At 31.9% G+C, this 27298-nt stretch overlaps 1 protein-coding gene across 1 annotated transcript in view; it reads right to left on the reverse strand.

Moving 5' to 3' along the window:
• Positions 1-1588: 1588 nt before the first annotated feature.
• The window catches only part of LOC143074098 (uncharacterized), a 118979-nt gene continuing 93269 nt past the window's right edge, over positions 1589-27298 (reverse strand). Inside the window, exons 2-6 of the mRNA XM_076249646.1 lie at positions 22062-22246; positions 19430-19613; positions 17646-17737; positions 14496-14616; positions 1589-1794 (exon numbers count right to left, since the gene is read on the reverse strand). Coding sequence (XP_076105761.1) covers positions 1589-1794; positions 14496-14616; positions 17646-17737; positions 19430-19613; positions 22062-22246 — 788 coding nt within the window. The remainder of the gene's footprint in view (positions 1795-14495; positions 14617-17645; positions 17738-19429; positions 19614-22061; positions 22247-27298) is intronic.

The raw sequence follows: 27298 nt of genomic DNA on the forward strand, positions 1-27298 counted from the left end.
GCAGATAAATATCTCAAGATGTATAACAGCAAACGAGTATCCGAGTACTAAAACAGTACTCGAGTACTCGGCCTTCCGAGCGAGTACTCGAGTACTCGTTGCCATCCCTAGTTTAAATAGATCTTTACACGTTATTTCATCATGAAAATACTTGAAATGAACGTATAGCTGACTATTCGGGATGGGTTTTGCTCATTGTTGAAGGCCAAATGGTGACCTATATATGTTAATTTATGTGTCATTTTGCCTTATCTTTTTATCATACCACATCTTTTTTTTTTATATTAAATGTAGGGTTTGTTACTCGTGCTGTGTGAATGCAATAGAATGTGTTTCCGTGCCTGTAGTGTATGACCTTATATTTTTACTGTTAGGATTTGTTTGCTTGTGAGAGATCTGACTACACAATCCATTATATTAATGTTCTTTTTCTTTTTCTTTATCCCGGCCTCCTTTTACGGTTTCACTAAGAGTTCTAATATCGTTCTGTATTTTCCTTTTATTCGGTCCGGGGACACAGTTAACAAATAGAGTCCCTAGTGCGAAGTGTTTAATTTTTGCAAATTTTGTTCATACACCTTGCAAATTTATTCCTTTACATTTAATGCATTTACCTTTGATAACCAGTTATTAGTAATTGGGGAGGCAGAATTACATATTTTGAATAATTTCTACATATAGGCAAAGTAGTGATCTGGTCCAGTTTGAAAAGTTTGCGTTTTCTGTCTTAAATAAACTCACTGCGATATAACTGTTTTCTCGGACCAATGATTGTGGTATAGATATAAGAAGATGTGGTATGAGTACCAATAAGATGTGGTATGAGTACCAATAAGGCAGCTCTTCATCCAAGTCACAATTTGTAAAAGGAAACCATTATAGGTCATAGTACGATATTTAACACGGAGCCTTGGCTCACACCGAACAGCAAGCTATAAAGGGCCCCAAAAATAACTACTGTAACACCATTGAAACTGGAAAACTAACGGTCTAATCTATATAAAAACGAGAATGTCTATTTTGTTTTATTCATGTCATTCTGTCTGGATTTTCAATATAGTTTTTATAAGAATTCCTATTATATATTCCGCTTTGTTATTCTTATTCAACTTAAAATGTAAAAAGGTTATTTTTAATTAAAAAAATTTGGACAAGTAACAATTTCATTTGGACAAGTAAGTTTTGATATGTACTTGTCCTACAGGACAAGTTGAAAAAAAAGTTATTGTAGAGGCCTGAGTTGTCATAGCTGAGGGGAGCTCTACCTCTTTGAAGGTTTCAGAGGTTGGAAGGTATGAACATGTAAATTTGTGGTTAAATTGTAACCCACAACTATTGGTATCCAACAAATATAAATTATGAATCCACAGTATATATATATGGAATGATCTAAGTGACAAAAATCCTCCAACTCAGTACATTGTAACACTCCTGAAACTAGTGCTGGAGAACAACTTCTCCTTCAACATGTTCAATGACAATCATTACCTGCAGACAGACCGTAATGCACTTGTGTGCAATATTATTTATTTACTCATATCAATTTTACTTTGATATAACAAGAATTTCTCTACAGATATGTATCAATCTAACTTAAATGCAAACCTACATTGAATCCTGCTGCTTTATTATAGTAGCTGAAGATTTCTGCCGTATCTTGTTTGGTCTTTCTAACTGTCCAATTTATTACTGTCAAGTCAGTAAATTTTACTGCAGAATCACCATATACAAAGTTGGTTGTAGCTTCTTTACCTGCACAAAGACTCACTGGTGCTTGGTAATCATAAGATGCACCTGTTAGGTAAAGACAAGAATAATTATAATAAACAGATACATTAATCATGTTAATGAGCGTATAATGTACATGTACATGTTCACCTTGAACCTTAGGCATATATTTCAAAATGCCCCCATCACAAAGATCAACTGCACACACTAATAAAATAAAAGGAGAAAGTAAATTAAAAGAGAAGAAAAATGTTCCACACATATGTTCACTGACAATTATTTTCCTTCGATCTTCCAAACTTTTTTATTAATATCCTAGAAGAAATGTAGGCTTTTTTGTACATAAATCAGGACGTTAGTTTTCTCATTTGAATTGTTTTACATTGTCATTTTGGTGTCTTTGTCATTGTAGGCCCTACGGTGACCTATAGTTGTTAATTTATATGTCATTTGGTCTCTTGTAGAGAGTTATCTCATTGGCAATCATACCACATCTTCTTATTTTAAATGAGATTGCTAATATGTAATTTTCCATTTAATTTCTACTTCCAAAAGGCATAACAAATAACAAAAATACTTGATTGATACTGATTATCAAACAATTCCAATGCTTTGCTGGTATTATCCTATAAAATATTTCATAAAAATCCAACAACAAATGTAAGGATCAGAGTGCTTAAAATAGATTACTCATTGTAAATTCCTTTAAAATTTGTTGATCAGCACTGACTAACTAACTCATCCAAAAATTACTGATATAAACATTTCATTTCAAAACCATCAAAATTCAGACAAGACATAATAAGCCAAAGAAGGGCTAGCAATGCAATTCCCAATGAAATTTACATTCCCAAAGGACACAACTCCACTGTATCAAGTAAAAATAATTTTTCTTTGATGATCTTTGAACCACTTAGGAAAAATTGACGATATATACCCTTCAATATAAATTTCCTACCAATCCTGAGAAATGAAGGTTTCAGAGCAAATGCAATGTGATTTCCATTATAATTAATTTTTCCAAGATTCAAAATTTGTCAAAATATTTGATCAGAACTTATTTTGAAAGTGTCAAAAAAATTGCTGATATAAACTTATGATAGTTTCAACTTTCATAAAATTCTGGCAGGAATTGAACATATTAAAGCACTAACGATGCAATTTTCTGTATAAAAAATATTTCCAAGGGGCATAACTCTTTTAAAATTTATTGATCGGTAAAGATTTTTGATACAGGGGAACCACAATTTAAATGTTCAAATAATTAATATTTCTAAAGAAATGTATGCAGACTTTGCCAAAACAACAAAATTAAATTTCCACCAAAAAGTTTTCCTTTAACCACCATAATTGCATTGGTACCCACAAAAATAAAAGACTCCATAGTGCTAATTTAAGATTTCCAAAAAACAGAGGTTATTTATTGCAGTACTTGACTTCTGAATGAAAGTTTTAAACATGGATTGCAAATTGAAATGTTGATACATGTACAGGGTATAACTAGTTTCTATGAATTTTAACTGAAGGTGGTACATGATTACAGGGAGATAACTCTGTAAAAATCAATTGAACGTTTTAATGACGTTCTATTGTTAGGAAAATATTAAGCTTCTCAATGATCAAAATTGGTTAGTCAAACTGCTAATATTACGTCCAATGAACATTTTCCAATGAAGTGTGTGGTTCAATGTTTTTTAATATTTTATATTTTTGTCAAAGGGTCAAAATTTTGTGAAAATCAAACGAGGAAAATAATTTTAGGGAAGGTGTTGGGTACCACCATAAGATGAAATATTAAGAAATCTGTGAAAATTTCAAAATTTGGTTAAATAGATTTTGAATTGCTCGTCTGACACCTCTTATAGATATAAATAATGACAATAGTACTAATACTTACTATTTGGAATGTTTGGTGGGTTACCACCACCAGCACCACCACCATCGCCGCACATCTGAGCTAAAGGTGTTATGGCAGTCATTGTTGGATCCCCAGCGCAAGCATCTTTATGTGGTGCTATACATGTCTTGACGTTCTCATATGCTCTATGAATAAAAGTTTAAGATGAAAATAAATAGTTTCATTACAAGCAGCTGTTAAATTTATATAGCAGTTGCACAACTTATTCTGTAGCTTGGTTAAACAGGCATGTCACTCACCTAGGTTATGTGCGTCTTCCACAATAGTCACTCTCCAACATTGATGAATAGAATAGAATTCATGACAAAAATCTCTCATTGGTTGATCTTGTATTGCTAATTGTTTTTTTGCCAACAGTATCTCTCTAAAATGTCTTTGATTTTTGTCAAAAGCACAGAAAAGGGAATAAAATATTTATATAAAGGCAATCACTCTTATAAAGATTTTTGTAAAAGCTAACAGACGATGGTGGACGACAAGTGATGAGAAAATCTCACTAGGCCCTTTGAGGCAGGTGAGCTAATAAGGAGATGTGGTGTAACTGTCAATGAGACAACTATCCATTATTAAAGACCAAAGGACAAATTTTTCATGTTTACTAAGTTCCAAACCAATCCCATTTACATATATGTACTTTATTATCATTTATCATAAATTTCTGAGTTACTCTTTTTCTCAAAAACAAACTACACAAATCTGTGAGTTTATGATGGATGATAGATACTTACACACATTGTGCCTGCAGACTTTCACTATCAGGTATATGTGTATATACACATCTTGATATTGCATTTCTGTCACAGGCTCCATTTACAACTGTAAGAAGAAAGAGAAAAAAATATTCATCACATTATATTTGCTAAAGCAAAGGTTTAATTTGTTCTTATTATCCAATTCCACAACTCTGGAATTTTTTATATGATGCTGTAAACCATACCAGAAGACTCAATTACAAAATTGACGATATATACCCTTCAATATAAATTTCCTACTAATCCTGAGAAATGAAGGTTTCAGAGCAAATGCAATGTGATTTCCATTATAATTAATTTTTCCAAGATTCAAAATTTGTCAAAATATTTGATCAGAACTTATTTTGAAAGTGTCAAAAAAATTGCTGATATAAACTTATGATAGTTTCAACTTTCATAAAATTCTGGCAGGAATTGAACATATTAAAGCACTAACGATGCAATTTTCTGTACAAAAAATATTTCCAAGGGGCATAACTCTTTTAAAATTTATTGATCGGTAAAGATTTTTGATACAGGGGAACCACAATTTAAATGTTCAAATAATTAATATTTCTAAAGAAATGTATGCAGACTTTGCCAAAACAACAAAATTAAATTTCCACCAAAAAGTTTTCCTTTAACCACCATAATTGCATTGGTACCCACAAAAATAAAAGACTCCATAGTGCTAATTTAAGATTTCCAAAAAACAGAGGTTATTTATTGCAGTACTTGACTTCTGAATGAAAGTTTTAAACATGGATTGCAAATTGAAATGTTGATACATGTACAGGGTATAACTAGTTTCTATGAATTTTAACTGAAGGTGGTACATGATTACAGGGAGATAACTCTGTAAAAATCAATTGAACGTTTTAATGACGTTCTATTGTTAGGAAAATATTAAGCTTCTCAATGATCAAAATTGGTTAGTCAAACTGCTAATATTACGTCCAATGAACATTTTCCAATAAAGTGTGTGGTTCAATGTTTTTTAATATTTTATATTTTTGTCAAAGGGTCAAAATTTTGTGAAAATCAAACGAGGAAAATAATTTTAGAGAAGGTGTTGGGTACCACCATAAGATGAAATATTAAGAAATCTGTGAAAATTTCAAAATTTGGTTAAATAGATTTTGAATTGCTCGTCTGACACCTCTTATAGATATAAATAATGACAATAGTACTAATACTTACTATTTGGAATGTTTGGTGGGTTACCACCACCAGCACCACCACCATCGCCGCACATCTGAGCTAAAGGTGTTATGGCAGTCATTGTTGGATCCCCAGCGCAAGCATCTTTATGTGGTGCTATACATGTCTTGACGTTCTCATATGCTCTATGAATAAAAGTTTAAGATGAAAATAAATAGTTTCATTACAAGCAGCTGTTAAATTTATATAGCAGTTGCACAACTTATTCTGTAGCTTGGTTAAACAGGCATGTCACTCACCTAGGTTATGTGCGTCTTCCACAATAGTCACTCTCCAACATTGATGAATAGAATAGAATTCATGACAAAAATCTCTCATTGGTTGATCTTGTATTGCTAATTGTTTTTTTGCCAACAGTATCTCTCTAAAATGTCTTTGATTTTTGTCAAAAGCACAGAAAAGGGAATAAAATATTTATATAAAGGCAATCACTCTTATAAAGATTTTTGTAAAAGCTAACAGACGATGGTGGACGACAAGTGATGAGAAAATCTCACTAGGCCCTTTGAGGCAGGTGAGCTAATAAGGAGATGTGGTGTAACTGTCAATGAGACAACTATCCATTATTAAAGACCAAAGGACAAATTTTTCATGTTTACTAAGTTCCAAACCAATCCCATTTACATATATGTACTTTATTATCATTTATCATAAATTTCTGAGTTACTCTTTTTCTCAAAAACAAACTACACAAATCTGTGAGTTTATGATGGATGATAGATACTTACACACAATGTGCCTGCAGATTTTCACTATTACTTATATGTGTATCTACACATGTTGCTATTGCATATCTGTCACAGGCTCCATTTACAACTGTAAGAAGAAAGAGAAAAAAATATTCATCACATTATATTTGCTAAAGCAAAGGTTTAATTTGTTCTTATTATCCAATTCCACAACTCTGGAATTTTTTATATGATGCTGTAAACCATACCAGAAGACTCAATTACAACCACTTTTGCCAATTTTACATGTAAGTAAATCTACAATACAATTAGTGGTAATAAGGGTAAATTAAACTTATTTAAAACAAAACACAGTCCCACAGGGTGCCATCCACAATTACCCACATGTGCAAAAGGTGCTGGAAAAGGCATTTGCAGTATACTTAAGCAATACCCATGTGTACAAATGTTCCCCCTTTTGAACTAGTATAAGGTATTAGATCCTTTTTTAAATCTAAAGTCTGACCCTTCATGCTCTTGTTATGGCCAGAAATCGCCTTTAAATTGTAGCCAACAAAAGACACAAATCAATAGTAAAATTTAACAATATTTATTATACAAAAGTTTACAAGAAGTATTACACAAATATTACTGTTAACTTAACTGTCAAAATATGAGTCCAATCTTTTATCTTTATTTGTATCCGGATATCTTTCGGAATCCAATCTGAATATTACGTTCACTACTACGGTCACAATCCAGTATGATGTTGTTTGTAGAATTAAAGTGTCAATCCAAATGCTATGAATATTAATGTCTATCGATGTCTAAGTCCAAGTCCAAGAGTCAGTCTTTTCTTTAGTGTCGGTATATATATAATTGTCAAGGAAAATTCTAGAACAATCTATACTGGAACATCCTAGAAAGTTACAATGGAAGTTTGTTCTAGTAAAATGTAGAATTGTATATAACCCATCTTTTATTAGGATCATTCTGGAAAGTTCCAATCATTCTGTAATTGTTCCAGTGATTTCTAAACTGCACAGTTCTAAGATTATTCTGTAAACAACTATTAGGCCACACAACACAAATCAGGCCAACATAAATAAATACAATAATTACAATATCATAACACTCTATTGCAGCTATCTTGGTACCATTCTTACTTGATTCATCAATATATAATGTAAATTTGAACTAATAAACTAAAGGCTCTTAAGAGCCTGTGTCTCTCACCTGTATCTACTGTGGTTTTGAAAATCATGTAACTAAGGTTAAAATCATGATAAATAGTATTAGATACCCCAATAATGATTGAGACCAAGTTTGGTTTAATTTGGCCCAGTAGTTAAATTAAAAGCAGGTCATTATAGTGCAGTCTTACAATAGTTACTGAAGACCCCTTATCATTATTTAACTTAATGTTCAAGTTGTGATTGTTTTTTAACAATTTTCCCATAGACTTCTGTATAGTAAAACCCTTTATCATGATCTGTTTATTCCATTTTCAGCCATGGCAGCCATGTTGGTTAGATGCAGGGTCATCGGATATTATATATTTTGTAATCAAGATACCCTTAACTGGAAATTGTGGCTAAGTTTTATTCTATTTGGCACGGTAGATTAAGTGGAGAAGATTTTTTATTTACCAAAAATTATTAAAAATTGACTATAAAAGGCAATAACTCCTTAAGGGGTCAATTGACCATTTTGGCCATGTTGACTTATTTGTAGATCTTTTTTTTTTATTTTTTACTTATTTTTTCAATAGTCAGGATTTTACATTACCCTTTCAGCACCACCTGACTAAGGTGTTACAAGGTTTCAAATATATAACAACAAAAGACTATTGTTTTACCAAGTTATACACAAACTAAAATATAAATTATTTGAAAATCTCTTTTTTTTCTCTCTGATTCTCTCTCTCTCTCTTTCTCTCTTTTTTCACAATCTCTTTATATAGAAATATCTATAGATTATTTAATGGGGGAAAAAAAGGTTTACATGTGCTATATATGCATATATATTAAATGTTGTTTGCTCTGTTCCATAAATAGGTCAAAAAGATATATATTGATACAAATTTGGTTGTTAGATTACCATTCAGAATAAATAATTAGCATAGGGGCCCAAAGTTATTCAAGTTCAAAAACTTTGTTGTATTTTCTTGCTGTATATAACTGTAAGTTATAAAAGTTTTTCAGTCTATTTTTTAATTCAATTGCATTTGGAAGCCTTTCTTCTAGCTTGCATTTATAGATGTATTTTTTGGCAAAAATTAAAAGAAAACTCTCCAACATGTTTAACAACCAGGTGAGCTAAAAGGTCAAGAAGATATAGATTTAGATTATCAGAAATATATAAACATGGTTTGGTGATAATTTTCAAAACATTGTAATAAACATATTTATAATAATAAGAAGCAGAATAAACATGATAAATAAGATTTTAAGAAAAAAATCTTCAGAACCATGTTGTTTCAACTACATAAATTTATATACTGATATATACATGATATATGCAGTTTTGTGAGTTAAATCATTTTTAGAAGTTTAGAAGTTTTCACTCTGGTAAATTAATGAATGAGTGATGAGTTTCTTTCATAAACAATTTAAAAGTCCCAGTGATTAAACATGCAGAGAACAATTATGAATAGCTATTGTATTTATTCAACAGAACAATAGAACTGCCAAAAGTTAAACTAGATTGAACAATAGGAGATGACTATGTTCAAAAGTTTCATTCGGTTTGCAATAATTACAGCATTATCCATTGTCAATGATTATTATCATGTCAGGTACCCATATCTGAAATCCATCTACAAAGGGATCCTAATACTGAGGAGAAATTAATGAAAAGTTTGTAATGGTGTCGGATAAAAGTTCTACAGAGCTTATGTTGTATTGTTATATGTATAACCGACTTTAGATAAATCTTTTATACTTAATGGTGGGTAGATGTGTTGCCCATGGAGAATATTCCTTAATTACAGGGAATGTGCTCCAGGTTTAACTTACCCACCATTAAAAAAAAAAATCATTAATTGCTCTTAATGTAGCTATATACTCTTAACTGAATCATGTCAATCGCTTACCCAATCCAAACCAATTTCGATATTTTGGTTATCCTGCGTTGATTTCTTAAAAACAACGATTCCAATTTAGATTGTTTGACGTACAATATAAATCCAAACATGTAATTTGTTTTTTATTTATTCATTTGAAAAGAACTGAGGCAATCGTTTTGGAAAGTAACATAACTTATCCATGACCAACTTAACCAAACTATGACAAAATCACTGTACTAGACGCTCCACGATATGACGACCTTGCTACCCGGGTAATATAATGTTTTTTTTATGACAATCTGCATTCACTTTGCAAACAAAGCAATGTTCTAGATCCAATAAAACATGGAGTGCATACATACATTATGTCAAAATTAAAATTGCAGGATCATTTGTAATTTTAAAATTTGTTTCCAAAAGGGAAATAAAAATCAAAGCGTGATAGTGCTGGAAAACAATTTGCCTTTTACATGCTATATCTTACAAAAAATGTAAAAATCTAGGAACCAACCTTGTACATTTTGTACTACAACTTCAGTTCTGGTGCATGTCAAAACATGGAGTGACATAAAATAGTCCAATCTTTTCTGAATATTTTTCAGGACTTAATTTTTTCTATTTGATAAAAAGTTTATGCTTGACTTGAAACATCTATTAAGAAAATATCGCATCTTTTTGGATATCAAACCAGGAAAGTGGAAGGATATAATTTTTACTGGAAGTGGTGTGGCCTAGTAAAAACAGCCAAAAGAAAGAGGGAAAAAAAAGTAGTTTGAAATTCAGTGTCTTAACTTTTTATTCTTCAAGGCATGAACAACTTTTATTTCATTAAATAAAATCAACCATGTTGGTTAGTTTCAAACTGGTAATAAGACGGATCAAGATTAGTCCATTTAGGGCACTGCATTTCTTGAATCACTGCATTCGAAAAAAGAAGCCTGTTATGTAACCTTTAGTGGATTATAATTTCGAAGTAAAAGTGTAATCTATTAAACTATTGGAATATTCCGTTTGAGGAATGCTTTCAAAATTTTATCTTAAAATTCAATACAAAAATAAAGCGAACACATACTTTTACACGATCTTGAAAGAACTGTCAAATGAAAAATGTGTGCACTCTATTGCATACAAACTAAATGACATTTACATAATGCCAATAAAAGTATAAGCCTTTCAGAAATCATGCAGACAAATGAAGACCAAACAAGCTGCAGTGCTCATTTAGCAAAACGCATTTTCAAATGTGTATATTTCAGACAAATATGGAACTCTTTGAGTGATAGAAATACAGTTCACAGCTTCTAACATAAATATGTACTTGAAATATTCAAATTTCGCAAGAATTGAGGAAAATGGTGATGACTGCTGCTTTTTAATGCATTGATGGCTCAAATCATTTATTGGAAAAGAGAAAAAAAAAACCAGTTGTCATGATAACTATAAAAAGTCTATAAGTTGTATTTTGTTTGCATGTAATGAATGAACAATATTGTTGGTCAAATAAATTAAAGGCCAGAATTGTATATACAACTTATCTAAGCACTTCATAGTCTAAAAGCTCTTATTTGTAGTTTCCTTAAAATATGCAAAGAAAGTTAAAAAACTTTCATACCAGGCCACTGTACTTTAAAAAATATATACATGATATAAGCCATTTGATATTTCAGCAAGCTCTGTTTTGTAGTTCCTGAGAAATATGCAACAGAACATTCATTGGAAGGACTGAAAGAATGAATTGGTCAAACAGTTTACCATTCTCCCCAGGAAAAGGGGGTACATGGTTTTAAGATGAATAAGAATAAAATATTGCATCTAAGGGAAACCTTTCAAAAATTCCAATTCCCCTCAAATATTACATGCAAGCAAAGTGTGTTCATATTTACAAAGCCTTATAGTTCCAGTTAAGACAAGGCAACTGATTGAGACCTATTCACCTACTTTTGTTATCCATATTTTGATTATTGACTTCAGTAGTTTGAAACTCTCCTGTAAGAAAAATAATTATTGATTTTCACAGAGTTTTTGAAAACTTTTTCCCCTGGTGGTTCTTGTGGGAAATATGCTGGTATTTCCCTATTTATATTGCAAAATACTGAAATTGTGCGGTCATTTGCTAATTTTTGTGGTCAAGACCACCACTTTTTCATGAACTCAGCAAGTTGATGAGGATGGGTGATTTCAACATACGCTCACATGTATTAGCCTTATCGCCTTTTTCTTACCTAATTCATAATTGGAAGGAACTTATTTGATTTTTATATTTTTGCTGTTCTCAAATAAAATGATAGCTTACTAACTACCGTGCTAACTGATCTTGATATGAAACAACTGAGATTTTTCCAAACTAATTTTCAGTCCTAAAAATATAAAAATCCATGATGTAAATGAGAGGCAACTCTTGTTATTCATCTCACTTGTAATATAGACAGGACAAAATATGTTTTTAAAGATTACAGATGTTGCACACAGAAAAGTTTAGGAAAATTACCCTGTTCGCTTTTCCCATCATTCCCTTGATCATTTGAGTATTTTTTAGGAGGTTTCCATGTGTATACAAAAAATAAAAAAACTATTTTAATGTCCCTTGTAAATTAAATGTTTGCTAACTTGAACTAGAGGCTCCTTGTTTGTCGCTCAAATATTTTTGTTTACAATTAATGCATGAAATGAGGCAAGCTTTATACTTTTGCTTTAGTTTCAGAGATTCATAAGTCAAAAATTTAATTTCCCCCCTATATTCTATCTTAAGCCATGTTGGCCATGTTGACCAAGTTGGTTGACAGGTGGGGTCATTGGACACATTCTCTAATGATAATTTCAGCCAAGTTTGGTTTAATTTGTCCCAGTAATTTCATCAAAGATTTTTGTAAAAGATTACAAAAATATCGATAAATTGTTAAATATTTTCTTTAAAGGGCAATAACTTCTTAAAGGTTAATTGACAATTTTGATCATGTCGAATTATGAGAAGATCTTACTTTGCTGAACATTATTGCTGTTTACAGTTTATTGCTTTCTATATTAATATTCAAGATAATAACCAAAATTTTATTGTAATTTGTTATTTGACTGCTGGTGAAATACCACCATTGTTTTCTTCTATTAGTCTTTTGTTTGATCGCTTCTTTTTTAATTTTGCAAACTTTTTCTTTTTTAAAAACTAGAGGCTCTAAAGAGCCTGTAACGCTCACCTTGGTCTATGTGAATATTAAACAAAGGAAGCTTATGAATTCATGACAAAATTGTGTTTTGGTGATGATGATGTGTTTGTACATCTTACTTTATTATTCAGTCTTGCTGCTTACAATTATCTCTATCTATAATGAACTTGGCCCAGTAGATTCAGTGGAAAATGTTAATAAAAATTTACAAATTTTATGAAAATTGTTAAAAAATGACTATAAAGGACAATAACTCCTTAGGGGGTCAATTGACCATTTCAGTCATTTGACTTATTTGTAAATCTTACTTTGCTGAACATTATTGCTGTTTACAGTTTATCTCTATCTATGATAATATTCAAGATAATAACCAAAAACAGCAAAATTTCCTTAAAATTACCAGTTCAGGGGCAGCAACCCAACAACGGGTTGTCCGATTCATCTAAAAATTTCAGGGCAGATAGATCTTGACCTAATAAACTATTTTACCCATGTCAGATTTGCCCTAAATGCTTTGGTTTTTGAGTTATAAGCCAAAAACTGCATTTTACCCTTATGTTCTATTTTTAGCCGTGGCAGCCATTTTGATTTGATGGCCGGGTCACCGGACACATTTTTTAAACAAGATACCCCAATAATGATTGTGGTCAAGTTTGGATTAATTTTTCCCAGTAGTTTCAGAGGAGAAGATTTTTGTAAAAGATAACTAAGATTTACGAAAAATGGTTAAAAATTGACTATAAAGGGCAATAACTCCTAAAGGGGTCAACTGACCATTTCGGTCACGTTGACTTATTTGTAAATCTTACTTTGCTGAACATTATTGCTTTTTACAGTTTATCTTTATCTATAATAATATTCAAGATAATAACAAAAAACAGCAAAATTTCCTTAAAACTACCAATTCAGGGGCAGCAACCCAACAACGGGTTGTCTGATTCATCTGACAGATAGATCTTGACCTGATAAACAATTTGACCTTGTCAGATTTTCTCTAAATGCTTTGGTTTTTGAGTTATAAGCCAAAAACTGCATTTTACCCCTATGTTCTATTTTTAGCCATGGCGGCCATCTGGTTGGTTGGCCGGATCACCGGACACATTTTTCAAACTAGATACCCCAATGATGATTGTGGTCAAGTTTGGTTTAATTTGGCCCAGTAGTTTCAGAGGAGAAGATTTTTGTAAAAGTTAACGACGACGGACGACGACGGACGACGGACGACGACGGACGACGGACGACGACGGACGCCGGATGCAAAGTGATGGGAAAAGCTCACTTGGCCCTTTGGGCCAGGTGAGCGCAAAGAGGAAATCTGTGTCATGAATAGAGTTTTATCCTGTCAAGAACTACACTGAAAATATAACTGAACATTTCATTGCTTATCAGATAGTTAACGTCACCAGAAGTTAACATATCAAATTCCCCAGCCCTCTTCTAATTTTTCATGTTTGCATGCGTTTTTACGCTCTTAAATAAATACTAACCAAAACAAAGTTTTTTTAGGCAAAAACATATTCATTAGCATAGGACATTGTTGCAGTTGTTTGGAGTTAAAACAAACAGTTTTTGCTTGCATTTCGCATGGTTTGATATTCAATCTACACACATAATAGATAAAGTTTGATATCATTTTTATTTCAAAAGAATTTTTGGGACTGACAAATAATCTGGCTTTCTCGGTTTCATGACTGACGGGTCAAAAATTGTTTATGTAAACTCTGGCTTTACAATTAGAAAGATCATACCAAAGGGAACATGTGTACTAAGATTCAAGTCGATTGAACATCATCTTAATCAAAAACTACCTTGACCAAAAACTTGAACCTGAAGTGGGCACTATCATTTTTTTATGTTCAGTGGAACCGTGACATTTGACATCAAACAATTAACCCCAGAGTGTAAATGATGCCAATAAAAGCAATGCCTTCAACATGTATAAAATCTAATCCTTTGTCTAACAGCAATGAATCAAGATACATTATGACAGAAAGAAGATACCTGCTTGTGCTGTGAATGATGAACATTTGGTCTTCATGGCATCAACACAGCATGTATAGTTTGTTTCCTCCTTTGGACAAACTTCAATGCTTCTGACTGTCTCTCCTTCAGCATCTTTACCCTAAAATATATGTGTGATATAGAAATTTAACATTTAAAATTGTTACAAGACTGCTTGATCATATCTTGCATAATTTCAAGAATAATGTAAATTTTGTGCAATAATGGGGATTCTTTGAATTCATCGTTACATAGTAGTGGTTAATATTTCCCCTTCAAAGGTTTTGACAGGACTATGAGAGCCACCATGCACTAAAAAACTCATTGGGATTTTTAAATAATTGCAGATATGGCAAGGCCCTTGTTGACATTCAATATATGCACTGGTCGCATAGTTATTTAAGGAATGACTGTAAGGCCATAGTTGTTTTTTTATTTGTTTTGCGTCCGCGTGCGGGTAGGTTTTCGGCCAATTTGTGTCAAAAACAAACACAAACTTTTTTTTGTTCGTCAGTAGAAAATCCGTATTTTCCGGTTTTTTCCAGCCGTGTTTTTGTGTATTCTTATACTCAAATCTATTTTGCGCTTTAAATAACAAGTACGCTCCTTATTTAAAGCGTTTAAGCGATCTTGACTTCGATACATGTGACAGCAGAAATGGCCAGTATAAATGTGCCGGCGAGCGAGATCGTTTGTGTTTCACTTTTCAAAGATAAAAGGATCGTTCTGGCTCCATATGCCTTTCCGCTCGCCGGCACAGAAACTTTTTCTCAGATCCTAGAGAGCCTTTAAATTTTGTTTTAAGAATTGTTTTCAATTAATAAAACATTTGAATGTATCAGAGCTTTTATTTAACTTATTAAGATTCACTAAATTTGATATTGAAAAGATCAACCAATTTCACTGTAATGGTTCTTCCTTGGTACAGGTCTTACAGTAGGCGTTCCTTACTTGCTTGAAGCAAGAGTTACCTCCCATTTGCACAGTTATCTTATTTTATAATTGAAATAAATTTTTATACTTTTTTAAATGAAAAATAGTAGTTTTTGCAAATATTTCTAATAAATTTCTTTAAATGATATCTACTGTCTGATAAGATAGGATAAATTAGTATGTACATTTTTAAGGTAGCACAATACAAAGATTTTTCATCCCCAATCAGACATTTTTAAACTGATGTAATTCCACTCATCTTTCTTTAAATTTTATAAATGAGGTACCAAAAGAAAGAAAAAGGATTAATCTTTCAAATTGTGATAATTTCATTATGACATAATTATTACATAATTAATTGTGATGTTACTAGTTGCCATTCTGTGATTTCCATACTTGAATGAATTTAGCTTCTTTGTTCTTCATAGCATCTTAAAAAAAATTATAGATTCTTGCACAAAACAGTTTGACCTCCAAAACTGTGTCTCAGATTTTTCCTGTTGTATTTCATTCTCTCATAAATCTTCAATGAAGTTTGCAACATCAATTCATTAGAGACCACTAAGTTCAATTTGGTATAAAATGTGTTCTATTGATGTTTTTGGAAATCTGAGACACAGTTTTGGAGGTCAAGCTGTGTTGTACAAGAATCTATAAAATATTTTGGGATGCTATGAAAAACAAAGAGGCTAAATTCATTCAAGTGTGGACATCACAATATAGCGACTAATTACATAATAATAAATTATGTAATAATTATGTCATAATGAAATTATCACAATTTGAAAGATTAATCTTTCTTCTTTCTTTTGGTACCTCATTTATAAAATATAAAGAAGGATGAAATGAATTACATCAGTTTAAAGTTGTATGATTGGGAGTGAAAAAAATCTTTGTATTGTGCTACCTTAATTCCACAAGATATTAAGATATAAAACATAATTTCATTAGTTTATTTTCTGAAAAAAAAGTATGCAGAACAAAATATTAATATATTGCCAAAAAGTTTACATAAAGTATTCCAATTATAGGAAGATAACTCTGCAAATGGGAGATAATTCATGCTTAAAGCATTATTGATTTGATACAGGGAATTATTGATTATACATAGGTTTTAATACAACATGACACATCTCAGATCAAAACATGTCTCTTCTCAAAGGCTTCAGTATAAATGGGAAATGTTTGAAATACCAAGGCCCTTTCTCAGAATATAGTCATATCAAGTTTGTACATTGCTAAATTTCCTGTTTGTCATGTTTGCTCTTTCACTTAGATATGACAGTATTGATCTAAAGTCACTGTTAATCAGTCCAGAACTTAAGCAGACTCTTGTGTTATTTTCTTTGTGTGTGTTTTTTTTCCTTGCTGTCTGGTAGGTTTTCTCAGAATCAGTTGACGCAAAACAAAGAAAAAAACAGACACGGCCTAATTATTAATATTTTTTCTGTCTATGAAGAAATAGCATAAAGAAATGTGGTACACGCTTGTTGTTACCTTTAGAATTATACTTTTTGCTTTTGTTATTTTTGTTGTCATTTCACTGACATTCAGCATATTTCTCTCATACTGTAACTGATTGGTTGATTTTTAAAACAGTAAGCATCTATGCTTTAAGCCATTATTCTAGTATTTTTTATTGCTACATTACCACATATATCATGTATATTTATGATATTTATTAGTCTCAAGGTTTAAGTATTTTATTCATGTAACAGAGAGTATTCATCCAATATGGCTGACATGATTCAGAAGATAATTTTTAAATATTTTAACAATTTAGACAAAATAATACTAAGTGTTATCAACCCCAATCCTGTCCCCTTATGATACTTATAGATTATCGTTGATCATTACCTTGAAATCGAGAAAAGTAATCGAGTTGAGATGACCAATGATTATCTGTTTATCACTTTTTCACCTATGACGACTTTGTCAATTTCATGTCAATTTCATTAGCGATGCCATGTGCCCCCTTAGTTTCTAGCGACTCCACTGAGAAAGCAAATTATCAGACAGCAAAATCAAAGGAAAATTTTGTAAAATAGTGATAATGTTTGACATCCAGTTGAGATGACAGTTGAAGATAATAAAATATATGCTTCCTGGTTCAATATTCATAAAATTTACTCAGTTTATAATTGTAAGATTTATTTGTCTGCTGAAAAAATAAATGATATATATGAAAAGATAGTACTGTTTAGTAACAAAACTTACAGTCCATGAATACACTTGGTTGTTCTCCATTGATGAACAATTCAACATTGTACAGGCACTCTCATCTATCACCTTGGCCATTAAACATGGATCTATAAATATAATGCTTTATCATTTAAGGGGAAAACGTTCAAAAATGTAAGAGCCAGATTAGTTACTCTCAAGAAATTCAAAGAATCACTATGGACTCAGAAATAAAAGCCATGCTGACAAATATGTTACCAAGACAATAGAAATCTTATACACTCAGAAATGAGTACTAATAAAGTGTTCTGATTTGGAGTACTGAGGTACTAAATGTAGCAACATCCGTCATCAGGAAGTAAGAAGCCTCTTTTACCATAGATTACCATTGGTTTGTTCATCATTGAATATAATTCTGATCTTAACGACTTTAGGATCTGAGGTTCAAGTTACAAAATAAAACTATGAAATACGTAATGTTTTGTTACCCTCAAGACTCACTATCATCATGATCATGACTATAGGCTCAGGAATAATAATAAAAAATGCCATGCTGATATTAATATACAGACTGACAGAGTGGAGTAAGTTGATACCAAATTAAGCAAATTCAGGAAGGATGAAGTCTCTTTTTAATTGTTTCATAACATTTAAAAGCGTATTATGGGTTTTGCTCATCATTGAAGGAATTGTTGTTTACATCCTGGTTCTTTGTTTTATGGTTATAATTGTCTTATTGGCAATCTTTCTACAGCTCCTTCTTTTTTCTATATATTCTATGATCATTTCCTCTTCACATATTTTCTGAAGAAATGGTAAGGATATTTGATGCAAAAAAATAATATTTATCTTCCATTGCTCTTCAGCGTTTGCTATATATTTAAAGGGAAACAAAATTTAATAGATAATTCTTTTTTTTCTTAATTTCAAATTCAATATTGCTATCTATCAGTTTTTCTGTTAATTCAATATCCTCCTTTCAGAGAATATAACGGTCAGAAGAGTTTCCTTTTTATGATCTTTTAATAATAAAATTTGATCTAAATAGTGATAATTCTTTGTTCAACATTTGAGTAAAAGTTTTAATAACAAGAATGTGTCCAAAGTACACGGATGCCCCACTCGCACTATCCTTTTCCATGTTCCATGGACCGTGAAATTGGGTAATACTCTAATTTGGTATTAAAATTAGAAAGATTATACTATAGGGAACATATGTTTCAAGTTGATTGGACTTCAATCTTATCAAAAACTACCTTGACCAAAAACTTTAACATGAAACTCCCACTTTCATTTTCTATGTTTAGTGGATCGTGAATTTTGGGTCAAAAGTCTAGTTTGGCTTCAAAATTAAAAAGATTATATCATAAGCAACAAGTTTACTAAGTTTCAAGTTGATTGGACTTCAGCTTCACCAAAAACTACCTTGACCAAAAACTTTAACCTGAAACTCCTACTTTCATTTTCTATGTTCAGTGGACCGTGAAATTGGGGTCAAAAGTCTAATTTGGCTTTAAAATTAGAAAGATCATATCATAAGCAACAAGTCTACTAAGTTTCAAGTTGATTGGACTTCAGCTTCATCAAAAACTACCTTGACCAAAAACTTTAACCTGAACGGACGGACGCACAGACGAACGGAGCCACAGACCAGAAAACATAATGTCTCTCTACTATCGTAGGTGGGGCATAAAAAATTGCACCAGGAGCTCATGTTAGATAATGTCCTGATTGTGCATAGCATAGAAAAGAGTTCTAGGATAGGATAGGATAGCATATAAGTAGATTTTAAAATATATCAATAATGATCAGGAACAAACCTTTGACAGTCAGCTGGAAAGTTGCTTTTGTATCTTTAGTTTCTTCCTTCCCTGCTCCAAAAATAGTTATAACAACATCATAGAAGCCTGTTTCATTTGTGGTTAGATCACCAAACTTCAGATTTATTGTATTGGGAACCCATGTTACTTTGTTTTTGAACCTGTCTCCTATTCCAGCACGGATCTAAAATAAAGCATCAAATAGTTGCAACTATACAAATATAAAATACACTGTTTTTATTTGAATAAACATGCACTGTAATCAGCCTTGTCAAATCTGCAACCCTTTAAACACAAGTAAGGAGTAGGGCCATAAAAATTTAAAAACAGCCGTCTCAGAAATTGATGAAATTACTGCAGCTAGAATTATCACTTACTAGTGTAGTTAACAAAATGATAACCCTCAGACTTGTGACTTGGTTTGTATTTGTATAATTTTCAAGAGTGTCAGAAAAAAGTAAAATAACAAAAATACCGAACTCTGAGGAAAATTCAAAATAGAAAGTCTGTAATCAAAATCAAAAGCTCAAATAAATTGATAACAACTGTCATATTCCTGATTTGGTACAAAGAAAAGACCATGGTAAAATTTTGTTTTAGCCATGTGCGTGTAACATCAAAATTGTTTTCCGTAATCATGGTAATGTTCTTGTAAGTTAATAATCATTCATTTTTTCAAAATATTTCTTCAATCTGGTCCATATCTCTTGTTTTTTTTTCAAACTCTATTAACAGAAACTTTCTAATATTCAGTTTAAGTTGCAAACAAGCATTTCAATTATCATGATTATATTTATAAAAGTGCACCAGAAACTTATTTTCTAAATTGATCTTAACAAAATATAAATTGCAAAGCCAATTACAAATCTTTAGCAAAAATTAAAATCAAAGTCATTAATGATTTTCAAACAAACATGACAAAGGCAATGAATGTCTTCTGCTGGAAAAAAAGGAGTTTTGATTGAAAGCTCTAAAATATTATTGCAAGCAAAGTAAATTCTTAGAAAGTTATTATAAAATGCTTCGCTGAGCACAGCCTGATAGGACTGCAGAAGTCGAACCCTGAACAGTAATGGCAAACTTGGACACAATATTCAAAATTGATACTGTCTGAATTTGGATTGTAGATTAATTTTTGACATTTATAGAGGTTTCTGAAACTAAATAAATGTGGTCAAAGATCTTAAAAATCTATTTCAGACTACTTTGCATTTGAAGATTTCTTCTTGAAACTTTTGTTTTTTTTTTGAAAAAAAATATAAATCTCTTGGAAAATTTGGGAAATAATCCCTCCCCCCAAAAAAATAAATAAATTTGACCCCCCCCCCCCTCGAGCAATTACCCTCAAACTCCATCCCAGCCTTCCCTTTGTAGTATGGAACCTTGCAGTACAATTTTAGAAAGATCCATACACATAAACACAAGTAAATGTCTGGAAACTACAAAAATGCTTGTTTTTGGCCCCTTTATTGCCCCCCATTCCTCAATGTTTGGGGCAATTACCCCCTAACTCAATCCCAGCATCTTTCCCCTTGTGATGTGGAACCTTGTGGTACAATTCAGAGAGCTCCGGTGATGATGTTGATGATACACTTACACACCACTTATTGCCTGGAAACCAAAAAATGCTTGTTTTTTGCCCCTTATTCATGGTATTCCTGAACTGTTGGTACCATAACCCCCAGAATCAATTCCAAACTTCGTGACCTTCTTTTAGTGGTATTGAACCTTCTTGTAAAATTTCATAGAAATACATTCACTTAAACTAAAGTTATTGTCTGGAATTCCGAAACCAAATGTGTCTTTGGATGATGGCGACGATGATGCAAATGAAGAAATCATAGCATTATCCGTAACCCTGCAAAAATTTTGCGGTCATATGAAAAAATATACGATAATTATAAGTTTTATTTAACCCCTTTGCTCCAAATCCCTCCTGTATAATATCATAAAAGTTTAAACATTACCGAAACATCAAAAGTTAAATTAATAATCCATAGTTGTATCTTAATATGTTTTAATCAAATCAAACTTAAAATAAACATTTATTTAATACATAAATAATTGATCTCTGTACAGATTTAGGGGAATCAACAAAGTAGTCACATCCATTCCACTATACTCACCCAGTCACATTTTTTATATTAACAGATTAATAAAAACCTCTATAATTTCTGAATTGACAGTATTTTATCATTGTTTATAGTAATTTTGCCATCTCATTGACATACCTCATATCTTCTTTTATTCATAATAGTTTAAGTTGATATAACAAGAATTTCTCATTTAGATATATCTTGGGAGATAAGTCTAATATAAACCTACCTTGAATCCTGCTTTTTTATTATACTAGTAGTAGCAGAAGATTTCTGCCGTATCTTGTAACAGTATATATATGGAATGATCTAAGTGACAAAAATCCTCCAACTCAGTGATTTGTAACACTCCTGAAACTATATTTTAGTGCTGGAGAACAACTTCTCCTTCAACATGTTCAATGACAATCATTACCTGCAGACAGACCGTACCGCACTTGTGTGCAATATTATTTATTTACTCATATCAATTTTACTTTGATATAACAAGAATTTCTCTTTAGATATGTATTAATCTAATTTAAATGCAAACCTACCTTGAATCCTGCTGCTTTATTATAGTAGCTGAAGATTTCTGCAGTATCTTGTTTGGTCTTTTTAACTGTCCAATTTATTACTATCAAGTCGATAAATTTCACTGCAGAATCTCTATATACAAAGTTGGTTGTAACTTCTCTACCTGCACAAAGACTCACTGGTGCTTGGTTATGATAAGATGCACCTATTAGGTAAAGACAATTATAATAAAAGAACCTTAGTGAGCAGCTCACATACCCCACATCCCCACATTGTCATTGGAGAAATTAAATAAGTGTAAGAAAAAAAAATTGTAAAAGAAAAAATATTGAATAATAATTTCCTGTCAATATGCACATCTACATAGTATGTCCTTATTATCTACAAAATTTCATGAAATTCTGTTGTGTGGTTTCAGAGGAGTTGAGATGACAAACTGTTGCAGAAGTACGTTGAAGCAAATAAGTTCAAAGGGGCGTAACTCCTAGAAAAAAATATGAATTGTAATTTCCTGTCGATATGCACATCTAGTTAGTCTGTCCTTATTATCTATAAAGTTTCATGAAATTCTGTTGTGTGGTTTCAGAGTAGTTGAGATGACACACTGTTGAAGTAGTACCTTAAAGCAAATAAGTTCAAAGAGGTGTAACTCCTAGATAAAAAAATGAATCGTAATTTCCTGTCAATATGCACATCAACTTAGTATGTCCTTATTATCTACAAAGTTTCATGAAACTCTGTTGTGTGGTTTCAGAGGAGTTGAGATGACAAACTGTTGAAGTAGTACCTGAAAGAAATTAAGTTCAAAGGGGTGTAACTCCTACAAAAAGATTAAATCGTTATTTCCTGTCGAAATGCACATCTACATAGTATGTCCTTATTATCTTAAAAGGTTTCATGAAATTCTGTTGTGTAGTTTCAGAGGAGTTGCGATGACAAAGTGTTGCAGTAGTACATTAAAGTAAATAAGTTGAAAGGGGCATAACTCCTAGAAAAAAATTGAATCGTAATTTCCTGTTGATATGTACAACTACATAGTATGTCCTTTTTATCCAAAAAGTTTTCGTGAAATTCTGTTGTGTGGTTTGAGAGGAGTTGCGATGACAAGAAACAAGGACTGACGGAGAGACTGACGGATGGACTGATAGAAGGGACGAGTCAACTTCGTTGCGTGGGGTATAATAATACACAGATGCTTTAATGAGTGTAAACGTATAATTTTGATTTGATTTCATAGCAATTCAACAAATTCAAGCAACTTATTATCATGCATATGTTCCAGACCATATAAGTATTCAGACCATACGTGTACCATGTGTACGGTCCAGACCATATACGTATTCTCGTACGGTCCGACCATACGCGTACGGTCGTACCGTATGAGTATACGCTCACGGTCCAGCTAACCATGCATGTTTTGGGATCATTTGGGTTAAATTTAAACAAACATTTATCAAAATCTTTATTTGTAGTTATACAAATTGTTATTATTACATTAGATGGATAAAGTGAATAAGCGAAAAATTGAAATTAAATATTTGTTTAATTGTATATTTGAAACCTATTTTGTTACTCTGGATCAAGGTGACACTTGCTCAGTACCACAAGGAACGTATTACATATCTAACGCAAAATAGTTCCTACGCATGAGTGTAACTTTCAAAATATGTAGGATATTTAGGTATTTTTGGCATCAAATGAAAGCTAAAGGACTGGTGATCATTGTAGAACACTTTTGGACTTTTGATTTTAAATATTAAAAAAACTGCACCAAATCTTAAAAAGAGGGTACATTTAGTCTGTTTGTCAGATCTGAAGTACCTGTTTTGGTACATCCGAAGTTCCGGGAACCAGTTCTTTCTTATATGACATGTAAGGTATGTTGATTTTTTCAGTAGAAGACACCATAAAGTGTTGGTTTGAAATGCAATGATTGCCACTTTATTTGAACTTAAATGAAAGAGGTGTGCCTGGTTGAAATGGAGGAATTTAACATAGAAAGTAATGGGACCATGAATTAGTGGTGTACTTCCTTAATGATTGAATGCTATCATTTTGCATAGCCATACATATGGCATAATATCATGGTAAAAATTGGCTTACACCCTCAGGGGTTTATCTTATCAACAACATCAAAGACAAAAGTTGTAATGTATAGTTCTTTTGGGTTACTGGATTGACCCCAGTACTTTGAGCTGCTGTCTGAACTCTATCCTATTATTATCAGTTTTTCCCTGAAGAAACTAAAAAATCTCCAGTTTCAAACCATTGCCATTCAAATACAGAATCTGTTGTCAGCAAAAAGGTGGATTTAAACTATCCTGTTTTTGCCAGAAGTCTTTCAAACATTGCGATATAAATTAAAAAAAGAAATAATCTAGCAATTGGCAGACAGTTATATTTCAAAGACAAGAGTGCACATGCTGAAATGTCTCGCCTTTTATACTAATCATTGATATTATGTTGATAGTCCTAAGTATAAAGCTAAGCTTTATTACAACTGTCACATAAACTGAACATTAACCAAGACAACTAAACAAAGACCAATGAACCTTGAAAATGAGGTCAAGGTCAGATGAACCATGCCAGGCAGACATGTACAGCTAACAATGCTTCTATACAACATATATAGTTGACCCATTACTTATAGTTTAAGAAAATAGACCAAACACAAAAACTTAACACTGTGCAATGAACCGTGAAAATGAGGTCACGGTCAAATAAAACCTGCGCGACTGACATAAAGATCATAAAATATTTCCATACACCAAATATAGTTGACCTATGGCATATAGTATTAGATAAAAAGACCAAAACTCAGAAACTTAACTTTGACCACTGAACCTAAAAATGAGGTCAAGGTCACATGACATCTATCCGCTAGACATGTACACCTTACAATCATTATATACAACAAATATAGTAGACCTATTGCATATAGTATGAGAAAAACAGACCAAAACACAAAAATTTAACTATAACCACTGAACCATGAAAATGAGGTCAAGGTCAGATGACACCTGCCAGTTGGACATGTACACCTTACATTCCTTCCATACACCGAATATACTAGCCCTATTGCTTATAGTATCTGAGATATGGACTTGACCACCAAAACTTAACCTTGTTCACTGATCCATGAAATGAGGTCGAGGTCAAGTGAAAACTGTCTGACAGACATGAGGACCTTGCAAGGTACGCTCATCTCAAATATAGTTATCCTATTACTTATAATAAGAGAGAATTCAACATTACAAAACATTTGAACTTTTTTTTCAAGTGGTCACTGAACCATGAAAATGAGGTCCAGGACATTGGACATGTGACTGACGGAAACTTCGTAACATGAAGCATCTATATACAAAGTATGAAGCATCCAGGTCTTCCACCTTCTAAAATATAAAGCTTTTAAGAAGTGAACTAACGCCGCCGACGCCGCCGGATCACTATCCCTATGTCGAGCTTTCTGCAACAAAAGTTGCAGGTTCGACAAAAACTATGATCTTTGAGAATTGTATTTTTGTCAGTGTCAATGTACAGTATATCTCCTTGCTTATCATGCTGACTGTCCAATGATTCCTTTTGCCAGGTCTTTACCAGTGGTATTTGGTACACAATTGTATCAATCTAGAAACTCTGCTATAAACATGAGAAATATAGTATCAGTTACAACGAGCTGCACCAATACTATTTTTCTAAATTTATAGATATTTATCAAGCTGTATTTAGCTTTTTTAAAAGCTGTAATCTTATATAAACCCTTCTTTCAGTACACTTCCTTATTCGTGTTATTCAAATTTACTTGATGATTTCTTTATATTGTTTATAAAAATAAACTAAGTTTCCTTGTACACTTAAATGTTCATAAAAAAACTTATACTGTATTATGTTTCTTATACAACATGTACAATAGTAAGATTATTTTATCAAAATGGATCATTGACTCCAACTGACTGGTTGCACAGAATATCTCTTAAACAATGTATAATGTTTTACACTTAACATGAACATTTTATTATGCGGAAATATAAATTGTGGGGGAACAGATAAAGGGTACAAGTCAAATCGGCACCTGGTCAAATCCGCACCCATAGAAAAAGTCAAATCGGAACCTGCTTAAATAGAGGCATCTAGTCAAATCGGCACCTATCTAAAGTCAATTCGGCATCCAATTAAATTTGATATAATATATACTAAGTATACTAGCATAATAGTCCCAGATATATATAAATAATTCTAAAAATGTATAAGTACAAAAGTTAATTATTTAAAGTTTTCTCAACATTATATGACTGATGTTTTGATAAATTTTCTTTTCAATTAATTAATAACTGGTGTAAATTATACAACAATTATCAAATCAATATCTTCAAGCATGACGAAAAAAAAATCCCTATTGACCTACCAAACCCTACAAGGCATGGGAAAGCAACATCAAACAAAGATTTTTAAGGATGGCTTTATCAAAACATTATGCTGAATTAGTTACCAAGTTCCCAAGTATGCACTGATTGGACATAAAAAAAATCCCCTACATTGCAAGCTCAAAAGTCAAAATTGTGAACAATCTTTCTGTGAAGCCTTAAGGATGTGGGTTAATTACTGCTTAGATTAATTTCATTAGAGATAATTACAACTGTTTCTTAAGCCTAAAGGACATTGTGCTAGAATGTTTTTTAAATCGGCATATTCGGATTAGGACCGGGAATACATTGTTATCTATGTTCATATCCGTAATTAGGGGTATTTCATCACTTCAGTACCCTTTACACCTTTCGGCTTCGCCGCAGGGTGTACTTGGATACTTCAGTGTGTTAAAATATCGATATCTACGGATATGAACGTAAACAGTAATTGTAGATAACTTATATTATTCCACTGCATGTTGAATTTGATATCGAAATTAACATTTGATTGGTTGAAACCATCACACGTGACGTCAAACAAAACTTCATATTCCCATCTGAGTATCATATTACCCTCTGAACGTTGGGATTGCCTTGTGCGACGTTACCCGCGGTTAATGTTTTAAAACGTTTTGATCGGTTTTTTAAAAGATAGAACAGTTATTTCGTTTTTACAAATTATTTCAGACTAAATACAAACAGAAAAGAATAAACAATTAACTTTTAATCGGTACTGATTATCATTGTTTATGTTGTGTTTAGTTATAAAAACAAACGGATAAGAAAACAATTATGTAAATTAATATCTTATGTTCATAAGTATAGGCAGTGGAATAAAACATTCATTTCCC

The sequence above is a fragment of the Mytilus galloprovincialis genome, chromosome 5 (genome assembly GCF_965363235.1).
Source record: "Mytilus galloprovincialis chromosome 5, xbMytGall1.hap1.1, whole genome shotgun sequence".
Classification (NCBI taxonomy): domain Eukaryota; kingdom Metazoa; phylum Mollusca; class Bivalvia; order Mytilida; family Mytilidae; genus Mytilus; species Mytilus galloprovincialis.